Genomic DNA, 26,257 nt, shown 5'->3' with positions numbered 1-26,257 from the left:
CAAGGGGAAGAAATTCTGCTGACACAAATTTGTTTTCATCTTTTTACAGTCAAAAGTTTGCATTTTATTACCTGGTTTGCATCTTTTGGTGATGAAACCTTCACCTTTTGTTATCTGTTTTTACTTTTCTGCTATTAAAAGTTGGCCTTTTATCATTTTCGTGTATAATACTGTAATCATATTTTGGTTCTTTTATTACCTTTTTGCATTACAAAGTGTTTTTGTTACTTTTTGCATCTTTTATTTCTCAAAATGTTACCTTTTGTATATTTTAGTATGCATAAATTCAATTTTCATTACTTATATCTACATTTCACTTTATAGAGGTTTGCCTTTTGACCTCTGTTTGATTGTCTTTTTCAACATACGTTCAATTTTTTTAATCCACTTGAGATTTTTTTACAAAACAATCTGATAATATTTGAGCAATGTTCTTTTTATCATTTTTAATTGTTGAAAAGCATATAGTATGAACGCGTTTCAAGTTTTGAGGCACCAAGAGGTGTACGGAATGATGGTGTTTGGGGTATTTTTTATTTTTGAAAAAATGTCTATAAAGGTGGAAAAAAGTACTTAAACGTTGGCGTTTTCATCAATTTTTGATGATGTCAAAAGATATTTTCTTCATGCAGTACTGCAGATTTTTTCTGTACATTCATTACTAATTAAACGATTATTAATTACAATATACCTTCTTTACCTAATTTGTATTTCATTTTTTATCTAAATGGACAATAAAATTCCAGTTTTTTTGTTTTGAGCAACAGAACTATCTTTGCTGATGTTCTTTTCTGAGATCTAGGTAAAGATCAAAATTTTGTAACTTGTACTTTAGCAAATGCTAATCAATCAGTTACTATAGAGCTTAATGAGATCAGGAAATTTTGTTGATTTTGTTTTATTTTGCATAAAGTTATACGAGGTTTATCTGCACTAGCTGTCCGTAATTTAGCAGTGTAAGACTAGAGACCCACCGCCAACTCTTGAGCTACTCTTTTTACCAACAAATAAAGAATTTTGTTAGGATGGACAAATGTTAACAGTCACAAACCAAGTAACACACGCATATTTATCAGATATTCTAGCCAGATAAAAACGAATACACCTCCTCTTTCCTTGAGAAAAGATTTGTTCTAGCAGCTTGAAACTTCCTAGACATTCGTATTCTATTAATAATTCCTTACAAATTCCCAACTAAATTTATCAGAATGTTTACTTAAATAAGAATGCTTGTCCTTAAGTTAAAAGTGTTATTAACATAACGCACATATATCATACGGTCTAAATAGAAGGAGAATAATTACTGCTATGTTACTTTCGGTTTATAAACTACTTGCCCAGTCTTTACTCTACACTAATTTACTTTCAGCAGTTGCTTTTATGTCAGCTAAAATTAAAATATATTAACTTATAAAAAATAATATTAATTATATGAAAAAATAAAATTAATTGTTTTCTAATTTATTGTAAATGTTTTGTAAGGTGTTTGTGTACTGGTAACCATAACAAAAATTTCAGTTGTTTTGTGTTATTTTGAACTGAAATGCTTTGCAGCTGGCATTTTTTACAATGCTGTTATAAAACTTTGTTTAATTATTAATAAGTAATTTAAAAATTCGTTAAAAAACGCATACATTATAATATCTATCTTTTGTCACAGGTTAATAAGAACTTACATTAAATTATCTTCTGCTCTGATTTTTGAATCTCTCTAAAGGGAATGCTCGGAAAGTTTGTGAGGACTCCTAGCCCAACCTTAGCCTTTCCATCCTTCATAGATTATTGTTATAATGGAAAATGGGCTGTCTGACAAAAGAACGTAATCATGTCTAACAGACTGAGCACGACTGATGATGGTGAAAGTAATTCTCAGGACACCGTAGTAGGTGGAAAATTGTGCTTGTAAATGTGATTAATTAGTCCGTTTCTATAGTAGTTGCTTAGTTGCGTGCAAGTACATGTTGATACTCGCTGCTCATTAGTTTATTTCATAGTTTTTTTCTTCCTAAACCGATAGTACAACAGAATGGCTTATTGTATTACCAGTAGTATCTATTAATTAATGTACCATTACCACTGTTTTGGTGCGTTACTACGTTACGTTTTTAAAGAAAGGCTGTTTGAACATGTATTAAAATAATATGGTTGTACTAAATTATTTGGTTATAAAAGTAGACGAAATCAGAAACAAATTGTCTTTATTTCAGTGAAGTTGAAATACTTTTTTTTTTCTCTTCTAAAACAGTTCACTGGATCACGTTTCAAGTGACAATATGTAAGGGATGTAATATTTATTTCCGCACATGTCTAAAAATACGTTTTATAAATACTTTTGTTTAATAAACTCACATTCCATTCTCACTAACAACTAAAACCTTTTAAAACTATTCTTTGAGTATAAAAAAAAAAACTGTCATTAACTATTATGGTTAGTTAAAAGTTAATCTTGCATTGTTGTTACAAGCTTGTATCACAAATCGATTTTTTATGGGTTATGTGCCTTTAGTTTGTTTTATTTGTTTGTTTGTTTTGAATTTCGCGCAAAGCTACTCGAGGGCTATCTGTGCTAGCCATCCCTAATTTAGCAGTGTAAGACTAGAGGGAAGGCAGCTAGTCATCACCACCACAGCCAACTCTTGGGCTACTCTTTTACCAACGAATAGTGGGATTGAACGTCACATTATAACGCTCCCACGGCTGAAAGGGCGAGCATGTTCGGTGCGATCGGGATTCAAACCTGCAACCCTCGGAGTACGATTCGAACGCCTTAACGCGCTTGGCCATACCGGGCCTATAAGCCTTTAGACCAATTGTTGAACCACCAGCAAAGCCACATCGAGCTATGTGCTGCATCCACCGAGGAGGATTGAACACCTGGTTTTAGTGTTGTGAATTCATAAACTTGCCGTTTCGTCACCAGGAGACGCATCCAAAAAGATTGAAAGAAGTTTTATAAAATGTACATGCAGAACCACTATGTAACTGGAGAAGGCAGATACAGGAGCGTGGTGTGCAGATTTTGTTATTATCTTGTCACAATTCCCTAATCATCATTATGCTTTGATCAATGATTAGTAACGAAAGAGTAGTGATATTCATCGGTATGAATTCTGGTAGAAAAAACATGATGACATGAAATACCGGCACACACAAAAAAGAGAGAGAGAAAGAACTTTCGTAAAACATTCGACATACAGCTATTTGGTTTTATATGAAACACATTTGGCTAAAAGTGTCTGTGTTTGTTGCTGTAACACGAATGTGTTTCACTTCGTGTCAAACATCAATCTTCCCTTTCCACTTTTACAATCCACTTTAAACACGTCAGCGACAAATTCAAATTTCATCACAATTTTGTATGTTTTGCTTTCAAAATTAAGATTTACTTTGCTTAGTAATCAATAAAATTATTAAACGCTGCCGTGTAAGTTATAGTCCAAATAACTACAACTTTAGTTCAAATAATGAATGCAATTTATTATGAACAATAGGTGTCATCACCTATACAACTGGTGCATAGAACTAGCACTCTAAAATGGCATTGTATAGTTTGGTTAAGTCCATTTATTTATTTATTTAAAGAGCAAAACCACATTGGACTATCCGCTGTAGATATAGCGGAAAATGGTACCCATAAATGTACCGGTTTCCCACCACGGGATATAGGGTTAGGCATATGGATAATATTTTTAGAATGAACTTGATGCAGATGAATGAAATATGTTATTTAAAATAGATAGTACCTCATAAGTGACTGGAAGCATTGTATAGCCTAGTGAAACGTGTAAAAAAGGTGTTATAAAAATGTTATTTTAGTTAATTTGATCAAAGATTTTTCCTCTCATATCACAAAAAAGGGAAAAAACCCCAAAAACAAGAGGATAGGGATTCTGCTAAAAAATGTTAATATAACACTTTACTGTTAATCATTTCATCTATGTTCTCTAAAATGATAATACAATTATTGTCTAGTGTTTTTTGCAATATGTTGCTTTATAACATAAATAAATATCGTGCTATTAGTAAGTAGGACCAGAAACGTTTAGTTATCCAGATTCCATCACAACGATATTAAGAAGTAAACTACATCATGTAACAACATTTTTACTTCTTCTTGTTCCTGGGCAGAAAGTGTTATTTCCCAATTGCTTATGTCTTAAGTAAATGGAAAAGACCTATTTTTCTTTTCAAACTTTGCTTTTGTGACCTGGGTAATGAAATTTTCAAATTTACCCATTTTCCAGAACATTCCAGGTAGATTCAGTGCTGAGTAGATGATAGAGAATTTTCAAGAACTTTCCATAGTAATATATATACAGGAGCTCATCACTTCAGTTTAGTTCTAGCTGGCTAAGTGAACACATAGACCTATCTGACCTATCAAGGAGCTGCAGGCATTCTCCACACGCATTCTGCTATATATGTGGCTAATTTATAGAGACAAGAGTGAAAAGGTACTTTGTGACAACATCTGCTAAAATGTGTGAAGCCTACAAGGGATATGTCGGCATGCCTGTCGGGGATCAAGACAAACCCTGGGCACCTCATTTTACCTGCGAGCACTGCAAAAAAAAACTCTAGAAGGTAAGATGGACAATTTTTGTTTGCTTGAATAGTAAGCTTTTATACTATACAAATTTTAGACCTTTTAAATTGTAAACATCTTTTGGTGCACCTCAAAGAGGAATACAACAGCGTTAAGACCTTGCTAGAGGCCTTGAAGTATGATGAGTATGACTGGGAGATTATCGGAGACTTCAAAATGATGGCATTCCTGATGGGTCTTCAAGGAGGCTTTACCAACTTTTCCTGTTATCTTTGCGTTTGGGATAGCAGGGATACTGCAGCGCACTACAAAAGGAAGCACTGGCCACAATGGACCATGTTCACTGTGGAGAAGCATAATGTCAAGTGTGCGCCAAATAAAGAAGATCCTGGAGTGCACAGAATTCCACAAGAAGGTAAGTAGGAAGGCAAAAAAAGCTTGGGGCAGCTTTGTCGCAGTGGTTCGGGACTTCTTGGGCAATCATAAGGCCGAAAATTATGTGGAACTGGTTGAGGACCTGGTGAAAAATCACGGCAAAATGGGCTGCAGGATGTCCCCGAAAGTCCATATCCTTGACGCTCATCTTGATAAATTCAAGAAGATCATGGGTGCATACTCAGAGGAGCAAGGCTGGCGCTTCCACTAAGGTATTCTGGACTTTGAACGCCGCTACCAAGGAGCGTATAACGAAAACATGATTAGAGACTATATTTGGGGGCTGATAAGTGAAAATAATTTACATTATAGTCGCAAATCTCGAAAAACTATTCACTTCTAAACATTTTTGTATAACTTTGGTATAAATACATGTAAATTCTGAATCATATGTTGTTTTATTCAGACCTTATGTGAATGAAAATGTGCAAATTTGCCTGTTTTTACATAGAAAATAGGCTAATTTCTAAATTTCATTATACAGATCACAAAAGCAAAGTTATCACATGTTATAATACCGACTCTGACTTATTAATACTCTGTCTTTTACATCCCATGTTATGATTTAGTTTCGAGCTTAAAACCATATTGTACTCGTAAACCTAATTCGATGCTAATTCTTCTAAAGTTTGTATTATATATTCGAGCTTAAAACCATATTGTACTCGTAAACCTAATTCGATGCTAATTCTTCTAAAGTTTGTATTATATATTCGAGCTTAAAACCATATTGTACTCGTAAACCTAATTCGATGCTAATTCTTCTAAAGTTTGTATTATATATTCGAGCTTAAAACCATATTATACTCGTAAACCTAATTCGATGCTAATTCTTCTAAAGTCTGTGTTATATATTTATTTCTGACTTAATTCTGTATCATCTACAATCCACATTATTTTTCCCTCTAATTTTATACTTTGTCTTCCACAGTTCGTATTACTTTCCCACTTTACTTGATTTTATTATTTCTTCAACAGTCTATATTATGCTTCTAATTTTGAGTTAATATTATATATTCTACATTTCTAACTCTAATCCCAAATTTGAGTCGATATATTTTCTACAATCTACTGTAACATAATACTACATCCTCAGTAACCCAAGTTATACACCGACTCTGACTAAATACTATATCTTCTACAGTCTGTAGTACACTTCCACTTCTGACTTGATACTACATCTTCTACAGTCTGTAGTACACTTCCACTTCTGACTTGATACTACATCTTCTACAGTCTGTAGCACACTTCCACTTCTGACTTGATACTACATCTTCTACAGTCTGTAGTACACTTCCACTTCTGACTTGATACTACATCTTCTGCAGTCTGTAGTACACTTCCACTTCTGACTTGATACTACATCTTCTACGGTCTGTATTATACTACTACTCCTAACTTAATATTATATCTTCTTCAGTCTCTATTATATTTCCACTTCTGACTTAATACTATATTTTCTGCAGTCCATATTTTACTTAAAGCTTTAACTTCAGATCATCTTCTACGAGTCATCTTATACTACCACTTCTTGCTTAATGACATATATTTTATAACCAATGTCATACTTTCTACTCTGGCTTAACAATACCTTTCCCACAACCACATTACACAATCAGCTCTAAATAAATATCACTTTTCTTATAACTCATAATATTCTCTCAGATGTGAAATGTACATTATCTTACTTAATTTAAAATTAATAAACGTTTGTTTGTTTGTTTTTTGGAATTTCGCACAGAGCTACTCGAGGGCTATCTGTGCTAGCCGTCCCTAATTTAGCAGTGTAAGACTAGAGGGAAGGCAGCTAGTCATCACCACCCACCGCCAACTCTTGGGCTACTCTTTTACCAACGAATAGTGGGATTGACCGTCACATTATAACGCCGCCACGGCTGGGAGGGCGAGCATGTTTGGCGCAAAGTGGGCACGAACCCACGACCCTCGGATTACGAGTCGCACGCCTTAACACACTTGGTCATGCCGGGCCAATAAATAAACGATATTATACTTCTAAAACACAGTTATGCTGCTGTAATTACCAGGTAATTTATTGATAGAACTATAACATTATTACATTTTTGCAACTTAGAAGAATTTTTTTTATGGGACTGTTAGGACTGTAACAATGAATTTGTTGAATTAAACAATGTTTGTAACACTTGAAAATTTGAGAATTTAATAATTAGATAAAATTACTGTGCAACATAGTTTTAGTTTGAGATAATAAAGTATAAAGAAAAGAACTCAGCGAGACTGGTGGAAGTACTGTTGTCCAAACTGCGAACAAATTAATTATTACAATTCACTTTAATATCAAGTTCAACTAACTGTGAAACGTACATTATCTAACTTAGTTTAAAATAAACAGACGACATTATAATCTTAAAACAGATCAAACATATACTGGGAGGCTTAACTTTAAAACAAAAAATCTAATATTTATAACAGAGTATTCATTTAGTAATTATTTTTCTTCTACCTAAAGGTTAACAAAAAAAAGCAACAAATCTTATGGAAATATTTGTACTTATAGGTAAAGGCCCGACATGGCCAGATGGGTTAAGGCGTGCGACTCGTCATCTGAAGGTCGCGGATTCGCATCCCAATCGCGCCAAACATGCCCGCCTTTTCAGCCGTGAGGGCGTTATAATGTGACGTTCAATCCTACTATTCATTGGTAAAAGAGTAGCCCAAGAGTTGGCGGTGGGTGATGATGACTAGCTGCCTTCCCTCTAGTCTTACACTGCAAAATTATGGACGGTTAGCGCAGATAGCCCTCGAGTAGCTTTGCGCGAAATTCAAAAACAAAAACAAACAAACTTATGGGTAATGTATATTTGAATTTTTGTATAGATATGATAAGTAAACAAAAACTCTAGTTGTTTGATTTTTAGATAGTGACTGATAATGTTAAAAAGTCATTGCTTTTCATAATGTTGTTACTGTACCTTTTAGTGACATTGCAAGGGTCGTTAGTGAAAAAAATAATGAAATAAAGTGAAAAGATCATACTTTTAGAAAATAATTCAAAGTGTTTGTAACAGGTAATGTTACTGAAATGTTACTTAGTGCTTTTTCCATTAAATTATTAAATCGTGATTTATTAATTGCTGCCGTCAATTTTGTTATTTTCTTGAAACCTTATAGACGTAGAGAAGGCAAGTACTGGAATCCCGCTGGTGTTGTTACACCACTAATGATAATGTGTTATAAGGCTTCGTGAACAGACCAATTCCCGTAATTAAATTCTAAGTTAACAGGGATCGTAAAACAATAGATAGTTCACTTAAGGGATGAAAAGAAGGGAAAAAAAGCAGTTGTTTATACTCTCAACCCATGGATTGTTAGAATGCGTAAAAGGGTCACTAAAAGACGTTTAAAATAGATAGTAATATATTGACTTATTTAGTAAGTCAAACGTTTTTTATACTAAAGCTATTTATTGGTCTTGACTAGTCACCAATTTGACGATTGGGTTCTAAGTCATAAAAAGCTAAAAGTCACTGTATTAGGGTATATTAATGGGAATACAATACTTATCACATGTTTTTATTAGGTAAATCAAGCAGAGAAAGTTTGTTAGTATAAGTAAAGACTTTAAATGCATTTAAAAGTTATTTCTTTGCAGCTAAGCACAACGCTACACAATGGGTTATTAGTGCCCTGCCCACCACGGATACCGAAACCCCGTTTCTAACGTTGCAAATCCGCAGACATACTGATGTGTCACTTGAAGGCTTAACTTTAAAACTAAAAACTAATGCTTACAACGTATTATTCATTTCTTCTTGATGACGAGAAACCACTTGAAATAAAATTTATACACACGAGTATTCATTTAGTAATTACTTTTCCTTTGACTAAAGGTTAACAATAACAAAAAAGCAGATTCTGTGGAAATATTTATAATTATAGGTAATGTATATTTAAATTCTTTGTATAAATATGATAAGTACACAAAAACTGTAGTTGTTTGGTTTTTATGTAATGACTGATAATGTTAAAATATATATTGAAGTCATTGCATTTCATAATGCTTTTACTATGCTTCTTATTGACATCACAGCTTCTCGTGCATTGACATTTGTCTATACTGACAAAAAAAAATGAAATAAAGTGAGAGTATCATTCTTTTAGAAAATAATTCCAAGTCTTTGTAACATTATTTTACACTTCCCATTTGATGATAAAAATTTCCAGTATGCTTACAGATTAATTATCATAGTGCAATGCGTTCCAGTGAACAATACATTGTCGCTTAGAAAAATGTTTCGATTTATAAAAAAACTCATTGGAATAATAATCAGTGATGTCGAGAAAACCCACTTGTAGAAAAATATATATGTAAAAACGGCTCGTTTTGGTTGAGAAAATATTTTACGTAGAGGTCATTGTCAGGTTCGCATAGAACTCGTCTCAACAATGAGGGATGTTACACTGAATTCCTTGTACTAAACAATAATTATCCTGAGCAACTCTAATTAGATCGTGAAATTTGGCTCTTAGTTTTACAACGTATCTACACTCCTAAAATGCGGAAAAAAAATATGTTCCCTTTTTTTTATAACAAGCCACAAACCACGGATCCCACAGTTCGCCACACTAGCCGCTGGGGCAAGACCTTCCTGTCTTAATTTGCAATAAATAGTTTAACAGTTTTTAAACTACTCATTCAGCGCAACTTATGGGACTTATTCACTGCCTAATGGATGTCGCCTCATTGTAGGGTCACTTTTGAGGAGATCTAAAGATTCCGTTTGAAGGTTACCACCACATGAGAATTACACTACTCTAACGTAATATGCCGACATTTGAGGGTTACATAAATATTACTTAATATGCAAAACACCTTTACTTTCAGTATAACTCACCCAAGATTGTGTTGCTTGATCGCCAAAGAGCGCGATGCTAGTGCCATGTACTGATGTGATCCTTAAAAACCAAGGGGCCTGTTACTATAGATAGAAGCTATTTATTAAGCTTGTATAGTTGTACGGGATTACTGTAGCCAGACAGAGTTAGTAGTTTCACAAGTGGATTTTGTTGCTGATGATAATGTCTGTATAGGTGGACGGCGTTACTAATTTTCTATTGGTGAGTACCATCACAATAGGCGGATGGGCTTACAAGGTATACTGTATCTGTTTTACAAAGATCGGTGCTCTCACTAAGGTCGGACTGTATTACACACCATGGATATTTGTTTCTAACTACTCATGTTTCATCGCAGCCCAATGTATTATTAATATATATTATTAAAAATCGCATATTTAACAAGCATAGTGAAACACTTATTAACAAAACTTCAGAATATAATAAAATAAAATTTACGAACACATCTTAGTCTATAAAACACTGAGTTAAAGTTTAGTGCAATAGCATTTGAGGTATATACTTGTTCAAGTACATTATTAGTTAAATAGAATAAATCAGTGTAAACAAAACAAAATGGGGCTTCCACAAAGTGATCAAAGTTTCTTCATTTTAGAAATTAAACAAAAAAACATATTATACACTTGAAATTGTAACTAAATTGATTGTTCCCATTAGGGTGAACATTAAACTTTGACTTCGATATTACCTCTTTCCAACAACTTAATAATGACGTGTTTCACCATACCTTAATATGCTATCTTCAATATATTTAAATAAAGTCTTGTCAAATGTCACACATACTTAAACAGTTATTAATAACACTTCAATACATACAAATATACTACGAACATTTAAGTTTATAAAATACTGGATAAGCTCTCATACTACTTTTATACATTATGCTCATATTACTATTTCAGTTAGAGTTTATCTTTTTCATTTGTTTAAACAAATACTAAGTTTATCATGAGACAATTTAGCAATATATTTTGAAACAATATCGCAGTAATATATAATGTAGTGTTTTTAACATTTATACAAATAACACAATATTTTATTATTTGTTTTGTCAGTTATAATTAGTGTTCAATCTCATATGTAACAGATTTTGAATAAATACACTCGAAACCTATTAAATGTTAGATAACTGTGTGTCTAGCTTAACATTTTATGATAATTTTGAGAGATAAAACAAATGGTGGTTTACGAAAGTTACTTAAGCATACACGAGAGACAGTCTTATATTTGTATAGATAACTCATATACACATAAAAAAATTAATAAAATGTTTCATTAAAGAAGATATACAAACCTTAAAATACCAGCAGTAGGTTAAGTCTGATGTTTACTGTAAATATTAGAAATGAGAAACTTTTTTCATTAGTAGAAGTGGTATATGCAGTCATAGCTATCTCTTTTTTAGGAGGCCTAGCAGCGATAGTTGGTTAGGGCGCTCGACTCCCAAACTGTGAATCTCGGGTTCGAATCCCCATCACACCAAGCATGCTCACCCTTTCAGCCGTAAAGGAGTGATAATGTTCAGCCAATCCAACTATTTTTTGGTAAAAGAACAGCCCAGGACTGGATGGTGATGACTAGCTGCCTTCCCTTTAGTCTTTCATTGCTAAATTAGGGATGGGTAACGCAGATAGCTCTCATGTAGCATTGTCTCAAAATTCATAACAAACCAAACCTTTCTCAGTTCATGATGGTCCCAAAAGACTGTGTACATTTCGGTTGTTTACAGAAAAAAACGTTTTCTTTAGTATCTTCAGGACCAATCCTCACTTGAAATAGCTTATGTCTATTCTATGTAATTCTAAGTGCCCACTGTAGTAATAGTTAGAGAATATCTGAATGTTCCTTTAAATAAAATGAATAACAGATTTGTCAAAATTGTTTGTACAATGCTGATGATCACGTAATTGTACATTTTGAAACTATTCACCAGAAAGTATACACTCATGTTCACGACAGTAACTATGTTTGTACGTTAATTTTATGCGTATGTAATGTAGGAACAAAGGCATTCACCAAGAAATGGCATCAAAGGGTAAAACTCTGCGCATGCTTTGACCTTTGTTTATTAGTTACATGCATGTGAAAGACTATTACTTGAGAAGCAATAATTTATTTGTCACGTAATGAAAATAAAAACTAATAAATTTCTTCTGATACATAACATAAAACATTGTTTGTGACTTTTCTTTTACATTTTATACATCCATCATGCTTGTTCCCCAGTGGCATAACGTTATGTCTGCGGACTTAAGACGCTGAAATCCGTGGTGAGCAGAACACAGATAACTTTTTGTTTAATTACAAACAATCCATTTTGCGTACTGTACAATGTCTAAACATACTTTAGAACGATAGCGAACTGTATGTTCAGCCTAACAATGAAAAGCGAATTCTGTATGTTACTGAAGTTAACAATCAGAAAAACAAATTTATTTGTTCTTGCACCTTATAAAGGAATACAGAAAGCTAAAAGTAAATTTACGAAATTCACAGTACCTGATGGTTATTAGGAAATTGTTTTCTCTTTCTACGTTACTACATTCTATTTTCGATTTAGAACTCACATATTTCTCGTATGAAGTTACATTGGTTAAACATATAACTCACCAGAATCTATATATATATACTCTAACTTCTCTGATGTTTAATTGTTTACACACAACAGAGTTTTATATTTTATATTTTATACATCAACGAAATGGTTATACGATTTCCGAAACTTAGTAAAGTCCACAGTCATAAATGTGAAACGTATAACTGAATATTTTAAGCCATCTGGCACAGTCTAAACTTCTGACCGATTGTTGTAAATTATGATTGAAATACAAAAATTACAATCTATCAACTATAAACTAAGTTCATTCTTTTTATACACTAGGTTTGATATTTTGGACATAAATTGGTTTTAGAAGATAAAGAAACAGAAGTTCTGATTTATCAAGAAATATGGAGATTTGAGAGTTATGTTAAGTACATATCATTGAGAACTTGTAATATATTTATATAAACTTATGCATGTATGTTACAAAACGTAAATTTACAACCAAAATTTAAGAGAGAACTGGCTACTTGACGAATTTTTTTTTTCCTGACAATCAAAGTTTATGGAGCTAGCAGCAATTTTGAATCTAGGCGAGTACATTATGTTAGTTACTTCTCGATGTCTGTCGAAGAAGAAAAATAAGTCTGTATTCTAAGCCTCAAAGTTTTATGGATTTTTATTGTATGTTATGTTTTGTACTTCAGGTGAATGTTTTATAGAAAACTGTAGGTGTTGGTATTTCAAATACTTTTTGTCATGGTAAAGTAATTGGATAAATATCGAGTCGTTCATGTGTTATGTTTAGTTTCAGCAAAACAATTAGGTTAGCGACTTCAGGTAATAGCTGAGAGAACATCTATATGCTGTTAACTTCAGTTAGGAAGCTCTTGACAAAGGTAGAAATAATAATCCTTTAAACTTTAATGTTCACTTTAAAGCTAAGTATGAGATTTAAGTAAGTAATACTGTATATTAGTTATAGAATTACATATAAAATATCAGGAATTATAAACAAATTATAATTAGATATGGAAGCCAACTCTGAATAATGTTAAATCATAAAAACACAATCGACTTCTCGTTCAATATTTATTAAAAAATATGTAATAAAAATTTTCAGCAGTAAGTGAAATGTATTTATAACACTATCCTCCTGTAGAAAGTTACGTAATATATACATAAAAACTATAAACATATGTTGAGACAAAATGAAATCTGACAAATTAGACAATAGTTGAAATTAGACAAGTTGAAATCTGTATAATCTGTATGCAATTCTACCTTTGTAAAATGCACACAATACACCTAGCAAGACCATACGCCTATAGAATCTTAACATTAAAATTCACCTAACAACACCTTTGTAAAACATATATAAGTGAAATCTGAAAGTAACAGGTGTAAAATGTATCCGCCTACACGTAGTAACACTGCCCGTCTTTGTGAAACATATATATGTGTGAAAACTATATAGTAATTGTTATAGGACAAATAATGAAGTCTAGGCATATTGAAAAACAATTTGCCTTTAGTAACGCAATGCATGTATAGAACCTTAATAACAGCATTTACCTTTTTTTTAAGCACGCTCAATATGTCTAGTAAAATCATCCGCTTATAGAACCTTATTAACAGTATGTGCCTATAGAGACACCATTTGTTTCTGTGTGTTTGATGTTAAGCACAAAGCTACACCATAGGCATAGAAAGCAGGTTTTTAGCTTTGTAATCTTGCAGACCCATTTGCCTTTATAAAACATATACAAATTGAAATCTCTATGCAATTCTGAGGGAAAAAAGTGGTAAATCGTATCTGACACGCAATGTTATTAGATGGGAACTAATTACGCAGCTGTAGGCGTTAGTACTTAGTGGGTTTTATCAGCATTTCAAACGTCTTACCGTTTACTTAGTGGAATAGAATAAAATAATCAGAACGAAAGGTTCATAACAAACCGAGGATATTTTTGTTTTTCTCAGATCATGCGCCAACGTCGTAGCTACTACTGACCAATCGCAGTTTTTTCCACAAAGTGACAAATCAATTGAATGTGGTTACAAGATATTATATAAAGAGAGGAGTAATCAAGCTCTTGTAAACTTGATACAGACCAGAATCAAGAAGAACACAGCTTCAGATAATTTCATACACTCTCTCATTTATAAACCGTGGTTTTCTGTTTTACTAGCCTCAGTGTATCTGCTATCTAAGAAAAAGTAGTTCACCTTTCTAACTAATTTTTTCATTAATCAAACAATGGAGTTGAGTCATTCAAGCTTAATTTTCTTACTAATGATCTTGGTTTTTGTTATCAAGGTAAGACGCTTTTATCATACATTACTTTGTTTGTAATTCTAGAAAATAAGTATCAGCTGAGAGTCAACATTAAAAAAGTGTAGTTATAACTTAAAATCATTTGTTATATATTAAAGGTAAAAGTATTTAAAGTGAAAGAAAGGCTATCGTGGTTGGATGTTTGTCAACAATTTCCCCATATGCTTGTTTTTGTATGTTTGTTTTAGCGCAAAGCTACAAAATAGGCGATTTGTGCTGTGGCTACCAACAGAAAATGAGCCAGTGAAAATTGGTTTTAGAGATGTAAGTTCATAAACTTACTGCTGATCCTTTGGTGGATCCACACACTTGTTAGCATCGTTTAGTTTTCAGTGTTTTTTTTATTTCACGATTAACTTTTAATCATTAAAAATCTCCCATGGTATCTACACACATGTGTATTTAGAGTTGAATAAGACAATAATATTTCGTCGAATTTATTAATAGATACTAAAATACTGACGTTAGTATTGTGGTTAGTGCAAATATTAAACTAGTCACGGCTCCTTTTGAATCTGTATAAGAATAAATAATTAAGATAATTTACTACATATTATGGAATAACATTATATTGCGATACTTTTCTTTAGTTTTATTTCTTGTATCCTATGTGAGCCAACCTATTTTAAAATTTGCAGTCACTCTTATCTTTCTACAAGAAATATGTTTATCTTAATCATTTACAAATTTCAACACTTGTTCAGCGTCTCCAAATAACTCAGCCACCCAATTCAAATTAAATATTTGCTGTCACACCCCTTTACGATATTTTTTTATTTTTTATTTACAATAACTCTTGAGTATTTGAAAAACATATCTTTAAAAAATTTCCACATTTTATCAGTGTTTCTAAATAATTCAGCCACCCAACTTTCATTAAATAATTGTTGTTAAATCCCTTCAATAATGTTTTTGTTTTTAAATTTGTGACCAAAATATCCTTATTCATATGCAGAAAAACATCAAACCTAGCAGGACTTTGATCGTTGCACCTAAAAGTTCTCCATTTTCTATCGTTTTAACAATTGCTTTATTAGATGTTAACAATAAATCTAATATATCATTTTGCTTACTCTTGCATTTCCCAATCTATATGCTTGAAATTAAAATTACCCGTAATTATGATCTCATTAACAGCTGAAGTCTTAATCTTATTTTAAAGTATATGTTTAGTTTCATCAGTATCTTCTGTTGATCTGTAAGAAATTCCTACTAATATTCGATAATAGAAAACAAATGGATTCAACTTTTTTGCTATTATGTTTGGTATCTTCAACTTTTACAATAAACCTCACATCTTATATATAAAACCGCTCCTCTTCCTTCTCGTTAGTTATCTGTTCTTATTAAACAATCTATAACTCTGTACTAAAAAAAATCTTTCGTAAAATCACGTTTCATCTATTCCCAATACATTACAAATTTCTATTTCTACTTGTTATCTAAAGTCATTTACTTTAATTCTTACACTTTTAGCATTAAAAACATAAGAATTAAGCCCATCCCCTTAGAATTAATTATGTACTCCTTTTCCATGTTAAACTCTTTCATATTTTATTTTCTGCATTTAATTCATCTTGGCTCTTATCACTATTTGGCCCTATTTGGCCGTCACAATTACGTTTTGGCATTTCTTATAATGCCTTAATCAGTAAGTACATTGCTAGGGTCATTTATATCTCTTTTTCTGTTACTTATAACTTTCAACTGTGCCTCTGAGTAGAATAATTTAATTCATTTCTCCCTCTTTACTCCATAGACTATCCTATCCAAATTCTTATCTGTACAATTTGTTTTTCTTCCGTCCAGTAGTTCCTCATCTGTACAAGTCAACGGTTGGGATCTGTTTCTCAATATAACAGGCTCAGTATAATTAAATCCACTATTTTTAGTCGAAACAGTACTATTTCTAACTTTCTGAAAGTCATTGCTAGCTTATGTACTCCTTGCATGTGCAAAAACGTAACTTCTTGAAATCCTGTTACCGTTTCCCACGGTTTACACCTCTCTTTATTTAGTTGCTTCTATTTTAATTAGGATAACCCCATACGTCTTCTATAACTCACCAACTCTACATACAAATTAAACATATTAGTCCCGAGTTCTCAAATAAAATTCACTCATTGCACCCATCACACCTAATAAGATGTGAATTTTTAAATCTTACACTAGTCTTAATCATCGTACTTGTACTATTGTAGCCTACTGGTAGCTTAGTTCCAACACTGTTAAGCCTAAAAATAGAGAATCAAACATATCTGGTCTACATGTATTACAATAACTGCTATGCCATCTTTAATAAAAACCTTTCTGAGCTACAACACCCATATCAGCACAAATATATATTTGCAGAATTAAGCTGTTATTTCAGCAGCACCAGACAATGATAGAAAGGTACAATGGGAGGTATACAATACTCATTTCAAAATAAGTTTAAAAAAAGATGGTCGGAATAGTGAATAACAGACTATTTATCTTGCTACCTGCTTAAAAGGACCAGCTTAAAGGACATTAACTAACCATCCATCTGGGAGATGTAACAATTATTAAGCATTGCTGATAGCAGCTTCGTCCAACAGGTGTGTAATGACATAAAGAAAGAAAGAAAAGTCTAGGGCATAGTTCCTACACGGTAAGAGGAAAGTACAAACCTAAGCCAAAAATATAGAATGTTTGGAATTGATACCCATATATTTTACACAGCTGTTACTAGTGAAATATTTGATTTTGGTACGTGACCAAATTTATAAATTTCATAATATATAAGAGTATGAGAACAAGAATGGAGCAAAATAGGTGCACATATTGAAAAGAAAGCTTTCAACTTCAAAGTTGAGCTTCAATCCATTAAATTTGCTGTAATACACCAAAAGCACTATCCAGAAGTTATAGAATTTCAATTTTTGTAACATTGAAACATCAACTTTGTCTAAAATAGTCTAGGAGAACGGAAAGAATTAATTGTATAATCATTTACACAGTATGTGTGTTTCTTATAGCAAAGCCTATCTGCTGAGCCTATCGTGGGGAATTGAACCCCTGATTTTAGCATTGTAAATCCGTAGACTTATCGCTGTACTAGCGGAGGGCCATTTACATAGAATGGAAGAAACAGACACACGTAAAAGAGCTATTTTCTTGTAAACTTGAAATTATGTATTGCGAGGTACTTTAAATTAAAGAATTTGTGGCACAATACCTATCTGGTAACTGCTAAAATTGTGATAAATACAACAATTGCAACCGAAATTAAGAAACTAAGTTAAGAAGATGATACTCTAAGGATATGTTTTATAGCAAATATATGTTAAAAGAAAGAGAAAGAACTAATCAGATATTAGAACTAGAGGAACAAGTCAGATTTAAGGGCCAAGGTCCAGCTGGTAATAATCCATCTATCCTAAATGAGAAAATGAATTCATTACATGTGGAAAATTGTCCTGGAGTCTACAAAATTTGGTAATGGAAAATTGCTTCCAGAAATAAGGAAAGAAAAGGGATTGATGCAAAATGTTGATTGACAAAAACTTCCAGCAAGAGGGAAGTTGGAAAGAAGTTACTCTTATGGTAGGAAGCTTCTCTGTGCCTCGTAATGTGTAAATTGTTGACATCGACAATGAGTGCATATTGGGAACTGATTTCATGTAGAAACAAGGTTGCCATCTTATTCTAGCTTCAATTAGCTTCACAGTATATGACAAAGAAATCTGTATGTAACACATAGTGATTACTACACTAGAAGCTGAACTCCCAACGAAAATTAGGAGTGTAATCGTTGTAACAAAAAGAAGTGAAACACTCATACCAGGAGTTTTATCATTAAATCTATATCTCGTGACTGAGGCATGTTGGAAATAAACCTTCCATACTGAAATATATACTTGAAATATTGTTTATTGGAAGAGCCCTCAATTACCGAAATAATAAAGATGTTGTGCACGATTTTACTCGGGGAAGACTTAAAACAATTTGAAATAAAAATCATTGTAATATTAATACTTTTGATACCAGATTTAATCAAGACGACATGTTATGATTGCACAACTCTCATCATAAGTAAAATCAAACTCCAACGTTTGATACATGTAGGGAGGAGTCATACATTATACTGAAAATATCCAATCATCTGATATACAGAATTCAGATGTTAACCTAAAGATGACCTAAAAAAGTCGAAACATTGTTCTGTACTTTATTTTAATTAAAGTTCTAATACTCATACCAGCCGTCTTGAGAATGCAAGTGACAGCTCATTTACAATCATCTGGGTAACTCCAGAGAAGAATTTGGAGTGAAAAGTAGATATATTGAGGAACCCGAAGTTACTGTCGAGTCAACTTCCAGAAGATCAGCTTGGTTTGGATTAGCCAATGAATTTACTCAACTACCTATCTAGGAAAAACTCTTCCAGAGACAAAATAGCTAATGGTGATAAGGGACAAGAGGCCATACCACATACATATCATGAGCCTCTGAAGAGAGAACCATCAATGAAGTAGATGAATCGATAGTTTGATGCAGTATTTTGTTGGATAATGTTGTAAGCGCTATTTATATGGTTTAATATAGATGCTACGTAGAAGGTACAGTTGTTCAGAGTTCATAAATTTGAATAAGATCTAGGTGAGTATCTTGTTTATAGATACTGGTAGAGTCAAAGCAACAGCCAGTCAGAAAAGTTTTCATAGAGAAAATATTGACAATGATCGAGAATTCAGTGAGTAACCAGTTAAGTCAGTTCAATGTTTCAAAATTATCATATTTATTCTATTATTCTTTACCCAGTTACTTTACAAGTTACGTGTTTGTTTATTTATTAAAGTTAATCAAGTTAATCTCATGTACTGCAGTTTATATTGAAACGTATTTGAACTAGAAAGCTAGACCTGCTTAAGTGCATTTAGTATTAGAGTGTATGTTGATAAGTTACCTGTCAACTTAGACCTACAACTGCTAGTTCTGTCAACATAAACGTAGACTGTAGAAAAGATACAAAAGAAGTATAAACTATTTTGTTATTGTTGAGGGAACTGAATCTCTCATTGTTTTTACTAAGTAATCCTTTTCAGTCACAGAGCACGTAATAATATTATTACATGTGAAAATGGATAATATTGTTTTCACTACACGGGCAACTAACTGACTGAGAACCTTCATCCTAACGTATTACCTGAAAATGTTATTGTGTAAGAGCTACAAGTTAATTTGAAGGTATAAAGACAAAAAATCCTGAATCCAGTACAATGTTTATATTAACTCTAAAATATGTTAAACATTTATGAAGATTAAAAGCCAAATGAACGATATTAAATTACGTTTTAAATAAATGGGTGTATGATATTGCTATCAGTTATCGTTGAATTTTTGTGCAACGCTAAAGTTTATCAAACTACTTTGATTAAAACTATGCTATGCATACAATGGCTTCTGAACTTTTCATACCAACTCAGACATTGAAGTCCGACAAATCTACATCTCACAAGCTGTACTACATATTTTCTATTTACCATTTAATGACTTAAGGAATAAAACACCAAATACTAGTTTACACACACCCACACATGCACGTGTATATATATATAAGACTCAAACGTATTATACTAATATATAATGTGCTATCATGTTCGTTCGCAAGCTTAGTTTCTGAAAGCCCATGCAAGAAAGCTGATTCCAGGATGAACTAAGGATACATATATAGTATACATATTTTCAGTTCGGCGATGGGACAATGGCAAGTTTAAGAACTTACAACGCTCAATTTCCCACTATAACACAGCAGGTAGCCTAACGTGGTTTTGTTAAATGAAAACAAATCCAAATCTAACTTATTTTAAACACGCGTCCTCTTTCTTTAGAGTGCATGATAGTAGTAAGTAATATCTCCTTTATAAGTACTGAGGGTGTCAGGCATAAATTACTATACCTTAAAGACTCATTATTTTATTTAACAATTTACTCTCTCCAGGCTGTATACGATTTAATAATTCTTTAAAAAAGTTGGAATTAAAGTCTGAATAAACGTTCTATCTACTTAACATACGATTGGATGCCTTTGGATAAGCACATCTAGTGCTTTTAGTGTCCAGTGTTTCTGTCATTACGGTGAAGTCTAATATCGAATACTAACTTTTATAATTGACATAGATTAATAAAGAGAACCAAATGTTTTAATAACTGTCGATCCAGAGAATGGTAGACCTATGTAAGAGACGTTTCGGTTCTGATGTAATGTAATTGCAGATTATATGCTTAGGCTACAAAAACTAAGTGTACATGGAATTCATTTGATTTCTTTTCATTTTCTTTACAAACTACAATTATATTTTTACGTAATTGAAAAAAAACTTCAGAATAACATTAAGAGAAGGAAACATGTACATCAATATTTCATGAAAGTCGTATTATCTTAGATGTTGTGTAATGTAATTTCGAATAATTACTTACAACGAAAGAAAAGGGTTTGTGTTGCTTTAAATTAAGAAGAGTAAGTTAAACTAATATCCTAACATCTGTCACAAAAGGTAGCTTGATTTCTGCTATGTTAAATTAAAAGTGAAAAAGAAATAACTTACTTGAAAACAAATAAAAGCGAGGCTTTGCAAATATTTTTTTTCTAGCTTGTTTGTTTGTTTGTTTTAGAATTTCGCGCAAAGCTACTCGAGGGTTATCTGCGCTAGCCGTCCCTAATTTAGCAGTGTAGGACTAGAGGGAAGGCAGCTAGTCATCACCATCCACCGCCAACGCTTGGGCTACTCTTTTATCAACGAATAGTGGGATTGACTGTCACATTATAACTCCCCCACGGCTGGGAGGGCGAGTATGTTTGGTGCGACCGGGATACAAACCCGCCACCCTCGGATTACGAGTTGAACGCCTTAACACGCTTGGCCATGCCGGGCCTTTTTTTTCCAGCAGAAATAATGCCATGTAAGACGCTCACTATCATAATCCATTTGAGTTGCAAATTCCATTCTTTTCAAATATTGGCCCAGCAGGGCCAGAAGATTATGTCACTAGATCCACAATCTGAAGGTCACGGGTTCAAATCGTTTTCCAACCAAATATGCTCGCCCTTTCAGCCATGTGGGTGTGGGTTATAATGTGATGGTCAATCTCACTATTTGTTGGTGAAACAGTAGCTGAACAGTTGGCGGTGGGTAGTGATGTCTAGTTGCTTTCCCGTTAGTCTTTCACCGCTAAATCAGGGACAACGACACAGATAGCACTCGTGTAGCTTTTCGCGAAATTCAAAACAAAACAAACTGTTCTAATATTTCTTGTTTATACTTGTTTAAAGCATGTCTTCAAAATTTCACTGTGTTGCAGTTACGGCACTTAATGTTTAAACAATATAATGTAGTTTATACATAAAAATAATGTAATTGTACGTGCGAGTTATCAATACTGTATCAGCTGTAAAATGAAGACTATGATAGGCTGTTGTTAGAGTTTGGGTCTACATGAGAAACATAATGAACTGAGAATACATACATAATTCATTTTGCTTATGTGACAATTATATGGCTGTTGGCTATAGACGATCTCTAATAACCAAGGTTTTAGAATAGTATGCCTAGAAGTATCCTCATTTAGCCGCTATTAATTGGTTTAAACTTTAGAAAAACTATAGCCAAGGAGTTACTAATACTGCTGCAAATAACAAATGTGTTTGAAATGAGAATATTATGATTTATAGACATATATTAATTTTAGTCGAATATCAATGGCATGTGTGTCAGAGTACATTTAAATATATATATATATATATATATATATATTCTGAATTTTTTTCTTAAGGCCGAAGCACATTTGCAACAAGTTACAAGTTCGAGCCAGATGACAGGTGTTCAGACACCACAGTTTGGAGGCCAAAAGAAAGACATGTTAGGAGCTAATAACTTTAATACAGGAGACCATGTCTTGATATCCAGAGATTATAATATGCTTCCTCGTGAAGATCTGACACGTTTGTTAAAGCTTAATCTCCTCCACAACACTCTGGTATCTGACATAAAAGTGCCATTTTCTCGAAAGTTTGAAGGTCAATTCTTAGCCGATAGTCAGGTTCTCCCAATAATACGTCGATCTTCCAAAACCTCTCCTAGCCAACTCTGCTTTAAGGATCTTACTTGGCCAAGTCCATATTCACAATCAATAGTCCGGCAGATAAACTTAGCTGCACTATCTAGGAATGGACGTCTAAGTTCATTACATTATTTTCGTTCTAGGTTTCCGAAGGACCATCAGATTAGTCTCAGTATAAAACAGCTTGTAGATGGTTTAACATCACCGAAGAACAATCCTGAACAGATTGAGTACCGGAAGCAGGATGATGATAAATCAAAAGATTGTGTAATAAACTTCCAAGAGACTGGAGAACAAAAAGGTTTAGAAAATGAGAAACGAAACATTAGAACACTTGTAAGAGCTGGAAAGCTTCCCATGCCCTGGCACGGTAAGTCTAATTGGCCGAAGCGACAAAAAGACGATTTTGTGTACCCTTTACGACACTTCTTCCAATTAACTCCCTTGAGCTTTTTCATCGATAAACGACAACCAATCGGATACTTGCGCTTCTACAAAGTTAAACAAAGCTTTGCTAAAGATTGACCCCTACCGGAGAATCTAATTAATAAAATCTAAAACATAAAAAAGCTTAGATTATATTGCAAAATTCTATGGAATAATCTAAATTTGGGTGTTCACTTATTGTACTTTTGATGTTTTACATGATCAACTTTCTTTAGGTTCTCAATGTTCTAATATGGAATTTTTCAATCTATTTCAAATCTAATTTTAAATGTCTTTATCTTTCCGGTAAAAATGGAACATTTCAAACATACATTAAAATATATACTGCTATAGTTATCTGTAAAATCTGTATTTGTCAATTTCAATAAAACTACATCTTATTCTTGTTGCAAAATATTCTTGTGTCTCGTCGTACTTCCTAAAAAAAACTAATAAGATTTTCAACTATTGGAATAAAGCAAAGCGTAAACATGTTTAGTCGGTTCAAGATTACGGCTTCATTGTGACAGAAACACCATCTTGCTGCTTCGTTAAATGTCAGAAACCTTGATCATTTATCAAGAGAAGCAAGATAAGGTAAACCATTGGACCTAGCAATGAGAAGAAAGACGTCCGTCACACAAAACTGTAAGAAAGATTAAAAAAGGATCCCAAACTGAATATAGAATTTCACAATATATCTATATGAAGTTATACATCGAAGTTAAATACTCAATGAAAATTGAAATGTACTGGATACCAGGGATCTCATAAAGAGCCACCACATCGAAAAGGTGAAAATGTAGTTGCCAAAATTTTTACTTTTTCTTGTTCCTGGGCAGAAAGTGTTATTTCCCAGTAGCTTATGCCTAAAGTAAATGGAAAAGACCTATTTTTCTCTTCAAACTTTGTTTTTGTGATCTGGGAGCGTATAACGAAAACATGGTGGGAGACTATATTTGGGAGCTGATACGTGAAAGTGATTTACATTACAGTCGCAAATCTCGAAAAACTACTCACTTCAAAACATTTTTGTATAACATTACTATAAATACATGTAAATTTTGATTAATTTGTTGTTTTATTCAGACATTATGTAAATGAAAAAGTGCAAATTTGCCAGTTTTTACAGAGAAAATAGGCTTATTTCTAATCAGTGATGTGAACTTGTATAGAAAAATATATATGTAGAAACGGCTTGTTTGTGTTGGGAAAAATTTTTTACGTAAAGGAGCGAACAACGTTGTTTCGTTTCATGTCCCGAGCCCCAAGGAATGTATAGTCCAGTATGGGTGATTTTACGGTGGATTTCTGTTTTGAATTGTGTGTCGGTTCTTGTAATTTTGAGGTTAAGAAATGATATTTGATTGCTTTCTTCCTGTTCACATGTGAAGTTAATGTTGGGATGTATAGAGTTAATGTGATTGAAAAAATTAAGTATGTGTTCTGTAGAATTGAAACCCGCAACCGTGTCATCTACATACCTGTACCAGTATAGTGGTGGATGTAATGCTGTGTTAATTGCTTGTGTTTCAACTTGTGTCATAAAAATATTGGCTAGAACTGGTGATACTGGGTTGCCCATGCTTAGGCCATTTGTTTGTATATAGTTTTGGTTGTTGGACATGAAGTTTGTCTTTATCGTGGTGAATTCTATGAGGGTTGCTAACTGGTTACTGGGAATTTCTATAGTTGGGTTAGGGTCTCGGATATAGAGTTCTAAGGCTATCTTGCAGGCTTCAGTGGTTGGAACTTCTGTAAAGAGGGATATAACATCGAAACTGGCCATTAAGGCTTTATGATTAAGTTGATTTAGGTTAAACTTGAAATTAAAAGAGTCTTTGATGAATGAGCTGGCTGATGTTACATATTTGGAGAAAGCCCATGCTATGTATTTACCAAGATTGTAATTAAACGATTCATATGTAGACATTATCAATCGTAATGGACGATCTGTTTTATGAGGTTTGGGGATGTCATATATTTGTGGTGTGTGTGAGTCAGTTTTACGTAGGAAGGATTAAAGTGTCTGTGAAATTGTGTTGGCTTTTTTCATTTTAGTAGTATTTTGTTTAGTTGCGTTTCGTGTGTCTTTGTTAGATTTGTGTGTATTGATTTTAATTTGTTAGTGTCTGATAGGATGTTTCTCATTTTTTGAATGTATTCATTCGTATTCAATATGAATATAGCATTATCTTTATCTGCTTTCAGAATTTTTATGTTTTTGTCTTGTTTTAGGTTTTTAATGGAATTAATGTCTCTTTTTGTAAGGTTGTTATTTAGTTTTCTGTTTTATGAAATTGTGTTGATGGTTTTATGAGAAAATTCTTTGAAAAAATTGTTTAAGATGTTGTTTTAGGTGTTTCTGGAAAATATAAATTTTTAATTTTTCCTGGTAAGTTTGGCTTTTGGATGTCAATAAAATTATCTAAATTGTCTTCTTTCTGTTGGTTGTTTTCGGTTGCTTTTTTGTTTTTGTTTCCTGGGAAAATATCACAAGTCTCCTGGGTAGATCTTATAAGCATGTTTTGATTTCTAAGGTTGGAATGTACCTAGGTGTCATTGTGAAGTTGAGTCCTTTGGTAAGTAGATGTATCTCGTCTGTGTTTAATTGTCGGTCGGATCTGTTAATTTTGAAGCTAGTCAACAGTTTGTCGTGGCGTCTTTTCTGTTGTTTGCATTTTAATTTTTCTAGTTTTTTGTTGTGGAAGATCTTTTTCTCTCTGTCATTCCTACTGTTTATTTGGTTTATGTTTCGTTGTATAAGTCCGTAAATCTCTGGTTTGATGCAGCATGCCAGTTGATGGTGTAGGTTTATTTTTTGTTTTTGTAAGTCATGTAGTTCTTTGTATTTCGTGATTAACATGGCTTTCAGTTTTTTTTTGTAAGTTTTGGATAATGTTTGTGTATTTATTAAATCTTCTTGATAGTTTTACCTTTACAAAATTAGGGGTTATTTGTACCTTTCTACAATGCAGATAAAGGTACA

General features: G+C 32.8%; 1 protein-coding gene across 1 annotated transcript; it reads left to right on the top strand.

Moving 5' to 3' along the window:
* The first annotated feature begins 14,549 nt into the window (after positions 1 to 14,549).
* Positions 14,550 to 23,501, top strand: LOC143239043 (uncharacterized). The gene is made up of 2 exons (XM_076479818.1): positions 14,550 to 14,739; positions 22,555 to 23,501. The coding sequence occupies exons 1-2, from the start codon at positions 14,680 to 14,682 to the stop codon at positions 23,365 to 23,367; spliced, it is 873 nt and encodes a 290-aa protein (XP_076335933.1). The 5' UTR covers positions 14,550 to 14,679; the 3' UTR covers positions 23,368 to 23,501.
* The last annotated feature ends 2,756 nt before the right edge of the window (positions 23,502 to 26,257 follow it).

This window comes from Tachypleus tridentatus, chromosome 13 (genome assembly GCF_004210375.1).
Source record: "Tachypleus tridentatus isolate NWPU-2018 chromosome 13, ASM421037v1, whole genome shotgun sequence".
Taxonomy (NCBI): Eukaryota; Metazoa; Arthropoda; class Merostomata; order Xiphosura; family Limulidae; genus Tachypleus; species Tachypleus tridentatus.
This window is presented reverse-complemented; position numbering and strand designations above follow the sequence as displayed.

Coding starts and splice junctions, on each gene's coding strand:
- LOC143239043 (XM_076479818.1), top strand. CDS start 14,680: ATGGAGTTGAGTCATTCAAGCTTAATTTTCTTACTAATGATCTTGGTT. Junction 14,740..22,554: donor TCTTGGTTTTTGTTATCAAG/GTAAGACGCTTT, acceptor TTTTTTCTTAAG/GCCGAAGCACATTTGCAACA.